This window comes from Carassius carassius, chromosome 50, assembly GCF_963082965.1.
Source record: "Carassius carassius chromosome 50, fCarCar2.1, whole genome shotgun sequence".
Lineage (NCBI taxonomy): Eukaryota > Metazoa > Chordata > Actinopteri > Cypriniformes > Cyprinidae > Carassius > Carassius carassius.
The window spans coordinates 7,897,074-7,910,582 of NC_081804.1; the positions used below are offsets into that span (position 1 = coordinate 7,897,074).

At 34.6% G+C, this 13,509-nt stretch overlaps 1 protein-coding gene across 2 annotated transcripts in view; it reads left to right on the forward strand.

Annotated features, from left to right (window-relative positions):
- The window catches only part of LOC132133565 (synaptotagmin-9-like), a 28,565-nt gene extending 17,031 nt beyond the window's left edge, over positions 1-11,534 (forward strand). For both annotated transcript variants that reach the window (XM_059546446.1, XM_059546447.1), the window contains 4 exons: positions 8,045-8,165; positions 8,966-9,137; positions 10,064-10,193; positions 11,016-11,534. In XM_059546446.1, the coding sequence (XP_059402429.1) occupies positions 8,045-8,165; positions 8,966-9,137; positions 10,064-10,193; positions 11,016-11,087 (495 nt within the window). In that variant the 3' untranslated portion in view covers positions 11,088-11,534. The remainder of the gene's footprint in view (positions 1-8,044; positions 8,166-8,965; positions 9,138-10,063; positions 10,194-11,015) is intronic.
- Positions 11,535-13,509: the final 1,975 nt, after the last annotated feature.

Consider the following 13,509-nt stretch of genomic DNA (forward strand, 5'->3'; position numbering starts at 1 on the left):
CAAATACATTTGCCAAGAAAAGTTATTTTGCCATTTTTAAAAGCAATATAGGCCTTTGCTTGAATCCAGGAATTATAGATTAATTGTTTTTTTTTTTTCAGGTGTACAGGGTTCAAATACATTTATTAAAATAAGTCTCTTGTGTTCACCAAATCTGCATTTATTTGATCAAAAATCCAGTAAAAACAGTAATATTTAGAAATATTATTACAGTATAAAATGACTTTTCAGTGTCACATGATCCTTCAGTGATTTATTATGTTTAAAACAGCTGCTCAGTATTTTTGCTGAAATGGTGATTTTTTTTTCAGAATTCTTTAATGAATATAAAGTTCAAAAGAACAGCATTTATTTGAAATAAAAATATTTTTTAACGTTATGTTTTTACTGTCAATTTTTACCAATGTATAACAGCATTTTTAACCCCTTAATTAAAATATTATTATTATTATTTATAAAATAAATAAATAAAGAGGAACATAAAAAAAAAAAAACTTAAAGTGGGATACAAACATCAATATTTGGGCCCCATTAACTATAATTAAAAATCTTCTTTTGTGTTCTGCAGAAAAAAAGAAGGTAATACTGTACATGTTTGGAATGACATGAGATTGAGTAAATAATAACAGAATTTTTATTTTTAAATTAACTATCCCTTGAAATATGCCAATGGAGATAGGAAAGATTGTGTTTGCCACCGTATTTGAACCTTTAGAAAACAAAGACTTACCTCTGGACTTGGTCAGTTTGCATGATGGTAAACTGATCATTCAATCAGTTTTGATCTTGGTGTTTGATTTTTTTCTCCCTGCATTAAAAAGGCAATTAGGGGTTATGGAGAACTAGTGTAGATTGTTGAAGTGCACTTAAATCTGAGTTCTGGCAGGAAAACACCAACCAGTTCCAGTCCATCTCTGTAGAGCATTAATGAACACGGTTCTCAGTATAGCCGTCAGGAGCGGATGCAGCGCTGCGACCTGGCCAGATAATGAGCCTATCTCTGCTGCTTGTTTCTGTGACCTTTCTGCTTCACCGTTATAGATGTAGCCTCCCACTGTGCGAGAAGCCCGAGGGCTCTGAACTGCTCTGGAAGGGACTGATCTATCTTAACAGGCCCTCTGAGCTTCTCAAATACACACAGTCACAGATGATTAGATTTGTCAGGAAGCCTTAGAAGCCTAATGAGGTGTGCTCACCACTCATGCAGTTTTCTTTACAGTGCCCAAAGTAACTTAGAGAAAGACAATAGAAACATGCACACACATTATTCGCTAAATCAGCCATTTTCTTGCATTTTCAAAATCCTTAAAACATGTCTCCAGTCAAGTATGGGTGTTTAGGTAGAGGCCAAATTTAGTTTAGTTTAAAAAACTTGTTGAAGAGCAATCCATTTCATATATTGGTGATATTTGGAGTCTGTATTTAGTCAAAAGACACTTAATTTTGTGACTTATGAGTGGCTCAAGTCGATTCGAGTTTCCTTCTATGATTAATAGTTAATGAATACATTTTCAGATGTTTTTTTTGTTGTTGAAAGTATAAATTTAAATAATTAATGATTTGTTCTTTATTTGCTATTTTTATTTTTATTTTTTTAGTTTTAAAACGGAAAAAAATATGTGCAGATTTCAAAGATATATGTTGTCTGAAAACAATTATTAATCTTAAAGGGTTAGTTCACCCAAAAATTAAAATTAGCCCATAAAATTACTCACATTGAAGTCATTCTAGGTGTATATGTGACTTTCTTCTTTCACACAAATCCAGTAATTATTTATTATTTAAAAAATTGTCTTTGGTCTTTGAAGCTGTTTGATGTCACTCAGCGGTTGTTGCACTCCATCTGTCCTTGAGAAGTTTAATGAAAAGAGCATCCATTAAAAAAAAGTGTATCACATGGCTACAGGGGGTGAACAAAGCTGACCTCAGATGTCATTCCCCCAGAACTGCTTCTTTTACAACTGTGAGCACAAGCTAGATTAAAGTGATTATTATGTTTTGAATATGGATATTTTTCTTACAAAAATGCATTGATTCGCTACAGGAGGCCTTTGGCTACGTTCACACTGCAGGCTGAAACGACCCAATTCCGATTTTTTTTGCCCCTATGCGACCTGTATCTGATCTTTTCATGACAGTCTGAACGACACAGATCCGATCTTTTCAAATGTGACCCAGGCCACTTGGGTATGTGGTCCTGAATCCGATACGTATCCGATCTTTTGAAATGCGACCTCCGTCTGAACGGCCAGGCCACATGTATCCGACCCGTACGTCATTGATACGCTACAAACGTCATACGTCTGCGTTGAAGTAGGCGGGAACGAGAAGATAAACTGATGAATTCTGTATTAGTGAAGCCACTCACATCAGTATCCCACCACTCCTGGCTGCGACTCCGCACCCACACGTTTCTCTGTACCGACGTTGCTAACACTGCTCCACAAAACGCCATGGCAAAAAACCTTGCTCTCCTCCTTCTTTTTAATTTTCTTCTTAAAACGAGAAGATTGTAATTGTGCTGGCTCCGTTGGGAAAATAAAATCCGCTGTTGACTACACTGTTGTTGACATCCATGTTTAACGTTAGCTACTTCCGCAAACAACAAGTGACGTCGTTGTGCGTTGAGTACTCTTCTGCGCATGCGGGTCACTTCTGGGTCATTTCACGTTCACACAGGAGATCACAAAAGGTCGCATTTAATTGGAAATGTGAACGGCCTTGCAAAAAAATCAAATTTTTTCAAAAAATCGGAATTGAGCATTAAGCCCTGCAGTGTGAACGTAGCCTTTGTTCATCCCCCGGAGCCATGTGAGACACTTTTTTTTTTAATTAATGAGCTTTCTTTTAAACTTCTCATGAACCGATGGAGTGCAACACCCGCTGAGTTACATCCAACAGTTTGAAAGATCAAAGACAATTTTTAAAATAACTCCAACTGAGTTCATCTGAAAGAAGAAAGTCGTATACTGTACACCTATGATGCCTTCAGGGTGAGTAATTAATGGCTTAATTTTCATTTTTGGCTAAACTAACCCTTTAAAATGTGTCTTATTCCAAAGGTGTTTGTTTACATTTATAAACTAAATTTTGGGGTCGCTAAGCATTTTTATGTTTTTAATAAAAGTCTCATACTCACCGAGGCTGCATTCATTTGAAACAGTAATTACAGTAATGCTGGAAAATATTAACATTTAAAATAACTTTTCTATTTTAATATATTTTAAATTGTAATTTATTAATGTGATGCAAAGCTGAATTTTCAGTCTTCAAGTTCACATGCTGTTTTGGTGCTAAAGAAGCATTTTTTTATATAACAAAGGTTGAAAACATTTTTTTGTGGAAAAGTGTTACTTTTTTCAGGATTCTTTGATGAATAGAAAATTCAGACAAACAGCATATATTAACTGTGACTTTTGCTCATTTTAATATATCATTGCCTAATAAAAGTATTTTAGTATTTAAAAAAAAGTCTCCAAACCTTTGAACAGTAAATCTGTAATACTTTACAGTGCAAGACAAAGTTTTGTCCTGTTATGCCAACTGATGGGCCTCATGCAACATTGAGAACTTATATCTGTTTTTACATGCTCTCAGCAACACTACACAACCATCTGATTCCTGTGCAGAGCGTGTCCATTATCATAGATCAGTTAATAATTGACAGCACGTGAAAGTTCTGGCAGCTGTGGGATCAGCCATGCTTGGCTGCCATGTGCATTAAAGGGCCATTTGGGTTCAGGACACACTTTGATTCATTACTAATGTATGGCCGTCGTCTTCTCTTCCATCCTGTTGTGTCATTGCATTAACACACTGAGATGAACTACAGAGCTGCATCCATAACGGATGACCACTGGTGACCTACGAACTACATTGTTACCTAGACAGGAAATGATCACATTTAGTTAACATTTATAATTGATATTCAGCTGAAATGTTGAAAGAACATGTAACAGAACAGTGTGTTTAAAGAGAATAAAAATAATATCAAATAGAAAAGGGTCCTGCCTGTTGTTGATTAATTCCAGAAATGACATTCTACAATGTTGTGCGTTGACGTTGTACCTAGTCATGTCACCGGAAATTAAGTAATAGCTGTCCCAATGTGCATCCCCAGACTCCTGCCACTCTATCAAGGACTTCATTTCCCATAATCCTCTGCCCGGTCTCATCAGCACTCCTTGTTGCACTTGTGTCTCATTATCATGGTTAGATCATCCTTTATAAGCTTGGTTCTCACTGTCATTCTTGGCTTATTCTTGTATATGTCATTACTGCAATTCTAAGCTTTGTATCAGTGTTAATTTAGTCAGACGAGACGAGACAAAATATGTTTGTCATAGACCTTTTTTTTTCATGACAAGACTGCACCACTGTCCAAAAACGCTGACTAAGACTAAATTAACATGCATTATTGTTGACGAAAAAAGACGAGACGAAAATGTTTTGTATAAAATACAAACTAAGATAAAATCTCTCTTCATTTTCGTCTACAATCGCCTCTGCTTTTTCAGCAGCTGTTACGCCTTTAAAATATTCAGAACGAGTTCGCGGCTTTTCGCTGTTGCTCAAGTTAAGGGTCTCATACTCCTGTTGCTGCCAGCCTGTGGCTGCAACACGAAACGGCTGAACACACAACACCCGAAGCGAACACGAGTGATGAGTGGAGGAAGAGGCTCGATATTTGTGTGTTATAGATAACAGCGGTCTGTTATCAAGAAATAAAATAGTGTGTGCGTAGAAAGAATTTGTCCACACGTCTAGTCCACCGTCTAGGTAGGCTTTTGTGTTAAATTATATTTCCTGTCGCTGCGCAGGCTCTTTTATTATACATGACAGCTTATGTCCCGATGACCGGTCTTTGCATTAAGATTAATAGCAGTATCAATAAAGTAAAAACATGTGATCAGGTTAATCATTTGTGAATGTGTCTCCTAAATCAGAAATTAAAAACCAGACACGTTTAACATTTGCATTCAACAAAAATCATTCAACAAGTGTATTTTATCAGGTCATTATGACATTAAACCAATGTTTGAGATATTTAAAACACTTTTTTTACTGAAATGTTTATCAGTAATAATCTCAGTAATAATGTGTTATTTTAAAAAAGACTAAAAAATTGTGAATAAAACGACTAAAATTAAAAGACTTTTAGTCTACTGAAACTTGACTAAGATACCTTGAGTTTTCTTTTGACTAAAACTAGACTAAAATGATGAGACTTTTAGTCAACTAAAACTTGACTAACAAAAAAAGATATGTGAATGACTAAATATGACTAAAACTAACAAGGACATTTGGCACAAGACTAAGACTAGATAAAAAAATAGGTGACAAAATTAACACTACTTTGTATCCTCATTCTCCCTTATCTTGGTTCCTGTTCTTTTTATTCTGCCTGTTTTCTGGATTACTCTGTTTGCCTCAGCCCCTTACTCTGTCATTGATTGCCTTTTGTGTATGACCTATGCCAATCAACCTATCAATGTTTTGCTGCTTAATAATTTTGTGAAAACAGTGATAAACTACTACTCAACAATGTTTAAAATTTTTTTTTTTTAAAGGACAATTTAAGAACAATTTAAAAAAGTACATAAAAAAAAAAGAAATTAGTTCAGCAAGTAAGCATTTAAGTAACAGTAAAGTGGCAGTAAAGACATTTATAATGTTACAAAAGGTTTCTATTTCCAATAAATGCTGCTATATTGAACGTTCTAGCACATTGAGCAGTAAACCAGCATTTTAAAATAATTTCTGAAGGACACTGAAGACTGGATTACTGATGTTGAAAATTCAACTTTGCCATAACAGAAATGAATGACATTTTCAAGTATAATAAAGTACCCCTAATATGCCATTTTTAAGTTTCCTAATATTATTTTGCGACTCTCCTACAATAGATTTGCATGCATACAAGGTCTAAAAACACTTTCGCTTTCTCAAAATATCCATTAATCACCAAATTTCCCAACAATTCTCAAATGATTAATTCGAAGCAGTTCTAAGATTCTTTCTAAACCCCTCCTTTCCATGAGCATACTGTGCTCTGATTAGTCAGATGTCAACTGCGTACAGAGCAATACACCCATTCTGTGGGAAAAAACTAATTTTCTAACATTTATATTTTTTTAACAGCAGCATCTTGACATGATGTCAACCTCAAGAACAAACTGCAGAGTTTGAGGGCGGGTTAAGTTGTTTGCGGCCAGCCAATATAGAACATAGGCGGGCATTATGCAAATGAGTTACCCCATGATGTGTAGCCATCACAGAAGTGGTATTCGAATTACTGACTACTCATTTAGGCTGTTGAGAGCAGATTATTTAATTTGGGAAACAATAACTTTATTTATCGTGCACTTTCGGCTTTACATTCACATACAGTTACATTACATGTTGCATGAAATGCAATATTTGAAATGTCATAATAGGGGCAATTGAAAAAATTATAATAATAATTTTGAAATAATATTCCAAAATATTACTGTTTTTAGTGTATTTCTGATCCAATAGATGCAACCTTGGTAAGCATAAGACACTTCTTTCAGAAAAAAAAAAAAAAAAAAAAAAAATTGCATTTATATACAGTACATCAGCTTGTGGAAAACTTTAAATGTGTGTTCTTGTGGTGCCATCAGCCAGTTAGTGTTGTTATACTTCTATGACGCATTAAAATAAACATTCATTATCATAAATTTGAGTGGTGTGAGTGTGACAAGATCACCATTAAAGTGATAGTTTATGCTTTGTTGGCTCCCACTACACCAAGGCTCGTTATGATGAGATGTTAATTATGATTTGCATTTTTAGTTTGTTATACAAATATCTCTCATTTAAAAAAAATAAAATGTGTAAATTGTGGCTATTTTCAGAAGTGATAATTAGACAGCAGGTTTCTGCTCGCTGTTAGGAGTGGATAGCAAAGTGCAAAAACTGGATTCCCTTGAGGTGAAACACTTCTCTGTTCCCATAAATCTGTATTGAGTGCTTACTGTACATGTCAGACAACTGTAATAATGGGTTTTATTTCTTGAGTGGGGTATTTGTGATGTTTTTCCTTTGATGTCCATTTATAATATTTCTTGCACAAAAAACAGTTGTAATTTAGCTGTACGTGACTGTTTTCTATTCTCTTTCTGACCCTTTAAATTGAACAGGCTTTCGTTGCATGTGTAATGAGTTGTAGTGTTTACTGGCCAGGTTTGCTGTGGGGTCAAATACGATTGGCACTGCATTGCACTGTTTGAATGAACTTTAAATCCTGCAGATTTTTGATAGAATATGTGCTATTGCTTTAAGCAAACAGACATAAAATCATAATCCAAAAGAAATCCCATAGGCTTACTTTGAAACACCTTAAAACTACCCAAACCCCTCAAAACACCTTTTCAGCCGTACATTTGTATACGTAGATGCCTCATTAGTGACTGTTTCTTTGGGCCGCTCTACATAAGCCGTCCGTCATACTGAAAGGGTCAACTTGACGTCATTTACCATAATAATCAATGAATATCCGAAGACACCACAATCCTTACATATCTATGGTTCCGCCCATCTCTCGCACTCTCACCTGGGAAAAGTTATCCCATTTCTTCAGGCATTTAAATCCTGGTGGTTTTTACAACCATGGACTTCGCAGGATTGTGGCGTCTTTGAATATTCAATGATAATTATGGTGAACGATGTCAAGTTGACCGTTAAATATGGCGGACGCGTCTACGTGCTTGGAGCTGTCCAACGAGGAATCTACCTATAGAGATCTCTGTTTGGAGCAACCAACAACAACACAACCATTTTGGCAGTGAGTTTTGCACTTAAAACATCAAGTAAAGACACAGTTCCATGGTACTGACCATTTCTTGTATGTTCAGTATGTTACTGCACACTGCTATGGAAAGCCGGAATAAATAGACAGTTATAATGAGTAGAAGTTCAAGGAAGCCTTGGTAAATGTAATTTCATTTGCACTAAATCAACTTTTATGATATGATTCTTTGAGTTAATGTATCCTGTTTCTGTTTTGCTGTGTCTCTTCTAGGATAATGTGGATCTGGGAGATCTGATGTTTTCTCTTTGTTACTTGCCAACTGCCGGCCGACTTACAATAACGATAATTAAATCCAGAAATCTTAAAGCCATGGACATCACAGGAGCATCTGGTAGGATCCCATCGTCCTCACCTCTAAATGATTTATAGTCTTCACAGTAATGATTTTTTGGTGTCATCATGACATGTTAAAACATAAGGTGCCCTGGGATCTCTGAAAGAGCATTGATTTAATCGACCAAACACTTGAGAATGTGGCAGGAGATTTTACATACACAAGTAGTTGCTAATTGGGGTTGGGCAAAATCCAGAATTTCTTTTGCAGTTCACCTAATCAAACCCAACACAACAGGATGATGCATTGGAGTACAATCAGATCAGGTTGACAAGAAGAGCTACTAACAGCATTTACATATGTGTTTTCCACCCTGGTGCTTCAAAAAAAAGAAAAAAAAGATAACACACACATATTAATGATATACATTTTAATTATATATTATTATAATTATGTAAGTTACAAATAAATTATATAAGTAAAATGGATAAATAAAACAAATTGATTTCATTGCTATATATTTTATCTTTTTTTAACAATATCTAAAAAAAATGTAATATTTTCTAAATATTTCTAATCAGCTATTATATAAAATATTTTATAAAAATAATTATTAATGTTTATTTATTTATTTATTTATTTATTATGCCAGTGTGGAAGAACACATATACAGTATGTGTGTTTGTTTGTGTGTGTGTGTATGTGTGTTTTATATCAGTCCATTTTAATTCACTTTTCTGAATTCAATGCATTTCTGTATCCTGTTTCAAGCCCATTTTATATTCTGCTGAAAAAAATTAAAATCCATTTGTAATTCAGTTCTAAATGGCTATTTATTTGCTTTTTCTGTTTCTAAGATCCTTATGTAAAGGTTTCTCTGATGTGTGACGGCCGGAGACTTAAGAAAAGGAAAACGTCAACAAAAAGGAACACTCTCAATCCTGTCTACAATGAAGCCATTGTTTTTGATGTTCCACCTGAGAACATCGACCAAATAAGTCTTTTAATAGCAGTAATGGACTATGACCGGTAAGATATGTGCTTTCAGCTTCTAACTTAAAACTGGTGACATTACTCACATTATAGTATTATGTCATTGTCACATTTACATCTGAGCAAACATTTTGTGTTGAGAAGATTTTTTATTTAAAAAAACTGATTTGTTTAAACAATTCAATTACATGAAGAGGTTCAGAAAATTACTTAGTTGTTGTTCATGCACAATGTTTGACACCTTTAAAAAACATCTTGAATAGATTTAATATAGCTATCTGCCTTTTATCTTGTACTAGAATATTTTTAAAAACTGTAGTGTGAATATAGTTGGGCTTGTTGAAAAGACCAGCATATGTAAGCAGCAAGCATCCAAACCAGCATAAACCAGCTTGGGCTTGTTAGATAAGCCTGTCTTTTTAAAGTCGCTTCCCCAACTCTATTGTTAGCCCTTCAGTTTTAGCAGAGCTAATCCAAACGTACAGCTAGCAGCGTGGAGGGAGCTTGTGAGTGTTCACTGTCAAATTTGAACTGAAAAAGAGTCTTGTATATATTAAATATGCTTTTAATTTTTGCCAAGCACAGTGCTCAGAGACTGCAGAAGTTTATTCTTAGTGCTGGTGGGTGATCTGAGGAACAGCCTGAGCTGTATATTCCCAATGCAGAGAGAGATTCATATCAGATTTAGATCACTGTCCTGTTAGAGAAGTACGAACCGCAGCATTTCATTGTCTCATCGCTGCTGCAAAAACAAATTAACAGAAAATGGATAGAGACAGAGAGACCTAGTGTCCTTGTTATGTGTATTGAAAGGTAAATGAAAATATCTAGCAAAAATGATCATATTTCCATTGCTAAAAGTGGGTAGACGACACTTTAAAGTTGGGAAAGAGACACTGTTTTGGAGGTGTCGTGGTTCAGCTGTCACATTTTAAGCTTGGATATGCTCTTCTCATTCACAGCGTAGGTCACAATGAGGTTATTGGCGTGTGCCATGTGGGAAACAGAGCTCAGAGTCTGGGACGTGATCACTGGAATGAGATGCTCACTTACCCACGCAAACCCATCGCCCGCTGGCATCCTCTTGTAGAGGTAATGTTGAGCTTACGGTTATTGCTTTATGTCAGTTTCAACAGAACGATTTGTTTTCTGAGAGGTGTTTGGAGACCTGGATTCACTAATAGCCTGTTAATTACATTGTCTTCTGAATCAATCAGGTAAATCTTGAAATACTCTTGGATCCATGGTGGTTCATTCTGGGTATTCTTGTGTGATGTCTTATTTTTGTTTACTTCCCCTTTTGAAGAATCCCTTAATGTCTCTCTTAGGTTTAACACTCATTTTCATCATCTTCTTTCCTTTTTTTGAAGCTTTTCACACATTACTGCTCTGAAATCTTGTTTGCGAATCTTTGACCTCTCAGGAGCACAGACTGCACATCTTCAATAATTCACGATTCCTGTCCTCCTCAACCATGTTATGCTCCCGGAGCCGCAATAATATTAAACAAAAAGGGAAGCCAAAACCTCTAGAGCCTCAGCACAACTCGCATAAACAAATATTAAAAAAAATCACATCTCAGAAGACGGAGGTCAGCATTACGTCAAGCAAAACAAAGACATTTTAGGGAAAACTGAGGTCGATGAAAGGGTTTCATTAGGATTTCTGCTGAATTTTGCAGCCGTGGCACAGTCACAATTGATCCAAAAGGCAAAAACGAGCCATTCAGTCACTAAGAGGACCATTGTGACGATACACTCATAATGACATTGCAGCACTTCAGCCCTTAAGTGTTACGGAATTCAATTTTATTTCCTCCCACGATGTGTATTATGTCTGTGCTTTAAATATGATTTTCAGCATCTGATCTGATTTGAGTTCTCCTCAGCTAACCCTGATTTTTCTCTCTTGCAGTGGGTTGGTCAAAGCACGGCCGGCGGTAGCCAAGGCTCCTATAATTCCCTGAGGACACCTCCTTCCCCGTAATGGATGCCGATGCCAAATTTCAGCCATGGAGACACCTGGCAAGGTCCAATTCATAACTTTAATGAAAAGGAAAGAGCGAGAGAGAGAAAAAAATATCTTGGTCCTATTAAAGGTCACTTTAAATGTGTGCACACACTCAATGCAGTAAACACCCAAGACTCTTTAGTCGTAAGATTTCCTGGATAGAAGAAGAGTGTCAGGTCCACTGCATGTGAAGTGACTGTCTGTGAGCAGTATTTGGTTATAAAACGAGCCTTGAACATTGTTCTGCTTTTGTTGAAAACTTTAGTCGAGAGGTAAGTATTTTTGACATTGTCATGTTTTATTTATCTGTATTAACGCATTGTAATACACTAATATAGTTTGAAGTGTGGTGCATGGGGTCTATTTTGTGGTATTTTATTGTAAAATCTTACTGTATAAAAATATATAAGAAATGCATAAAAAGGCTTGAGTCATGATTTATGGCAAAATCGAATATTGGAAATAAACAAAAACTTTTATCGTTAAAAAATTTTTACTTTGAGATTAAGATTTTTCATGTTTTTGAAAGAGTCTCTTATGCTTAGCAAAGGTACATTTATTTTTTTTAAAATACTGTAGAACAGTAATATTGGGATAATACATTATCAATATTGTATTATTACAATTAAAAATATCTGGGTTTTTTTTAAATGTATTTTAAGATGCAGTCCTGTGATGGCAGGGCTGAATTTTCAGCAGCCATTCAGAAATCATTGCAGAAATCATAATAATATGCTGATTTGGTGCTCAAGAGACTTTTATTATAATTATTAATATTGAAAATAGTTGTATTACTTTTTTTTTTTAAATAATTAACAATTATGAGTATTTGCTTGAAATATAAATCTTTTGTAACATAATAAATGTCTTTACTGTCACTTTTTATCCATTTAATGCATCCTTACTGAATAGAAGTATTAATTTCTTAAAAATATATATATAATAATGGTACTGACACAAAACTTTTGAGTGATAGTTTATGTTCTATATATTCATTTCAAATGTTTAAATGTGCTTTTTTTTCTTTCTTTTTTTTTGCTTGCTCTGTGAATATTTATTTCATTTGTTATAATTTTATAATATTATTTACTTTATCTTTTTTCTTTTTTTGTCCCATTGATGTTTCAGACAAGAGCTGGCCAAGAAAGACTGCAAGCAGATTCAGACAGTATAAAAGATATTTTATATATATATATATATATATATATATATATATTAGATATGGGTTAAGAAAGAATCATTACAAAAGTTACAATAAAAAAAAACGTGATACTTCATTTAACACTGAAAAGTTTCGATGCAAATCACTAATAATTCAATAATTTATATCTAATTTTAATGCTCTGCAAAAAAAGCTCTGTAAAAGCCATATGCTGTACACTGTAGGCATTTTATTTGTGTTTTGAGATATTTCTTTCTGTGAAGTTACATTTCAGTTAGTATGCTGCTTCAGAAGGTTTTTAGTTGGAGTTTGTCTCTACAAAGGCAAAAACACCAAAACAAATGTTGTGCTTTCTAAAATGTGTGGAGCAATGAAAGAGGTCCAAGATATGAAGGCTGATCTTTCACTGTAATATCTGTTTAATTGATTCACCCTCTTGCCCTCAGTCTTTTACAATAGATTCTACAGAATAGAATAGAGCTACATTTGGCCTTCAAGTATTTGTCTATTAAACAAACGGCTTCATTCTTAAATAAAATATTATTAAACTTAACATTCCAGTCAAGTCAAGACTGGGCTGCATTTCCCAAAAGATGATCGTAAAAATGATCGTACGACTGATCTTAATATTATGGTCTGTTTCCCAAAAGCATCGTAACTTAAGTAGCACTTGAATTCATCGTAGATCTACGAGTGCTCTGGAGTAATCGCAAAGCCATAAGTACATCGTAAGAAGACAGATATATGCGGTCACCTGTAGGACAATCCGCAGATTACACCTTTAACTTTATTCAAGTGCTTTATTCATGTTATTATAATTAAATTTGAATTTATAAATGAAATAATTAAAAAGTGCAGAAAATGAAATAAATGCTTTTACACATCTGAATTAAATAACTGAACAAAAACAATGAATAAAAGAAGTAATGTAGGAAACATGCTTCAAAGACTGGGAAAAATAGGGATAAACTAAAAATTAAAAACTGTAAATGACTTACTGAGGTGCAAACATCTTGGGCCTGGAAATAAAGTCTCTACAAATATACTTATAACTATTATATTATATTATATTCAAACTTTCTAGAACGCAGCATTAGGTTAACATTTCAATAAACGAGCGTGTACTGCAATTAAGAGCCATTCCATAAGGTGACATTTCAGCACTTGACAAACGGATAGCGACTCCTAAGCAGCACTTAAAGCACGCCTACGTGCGACTGTGTTAAGTGCATTTTT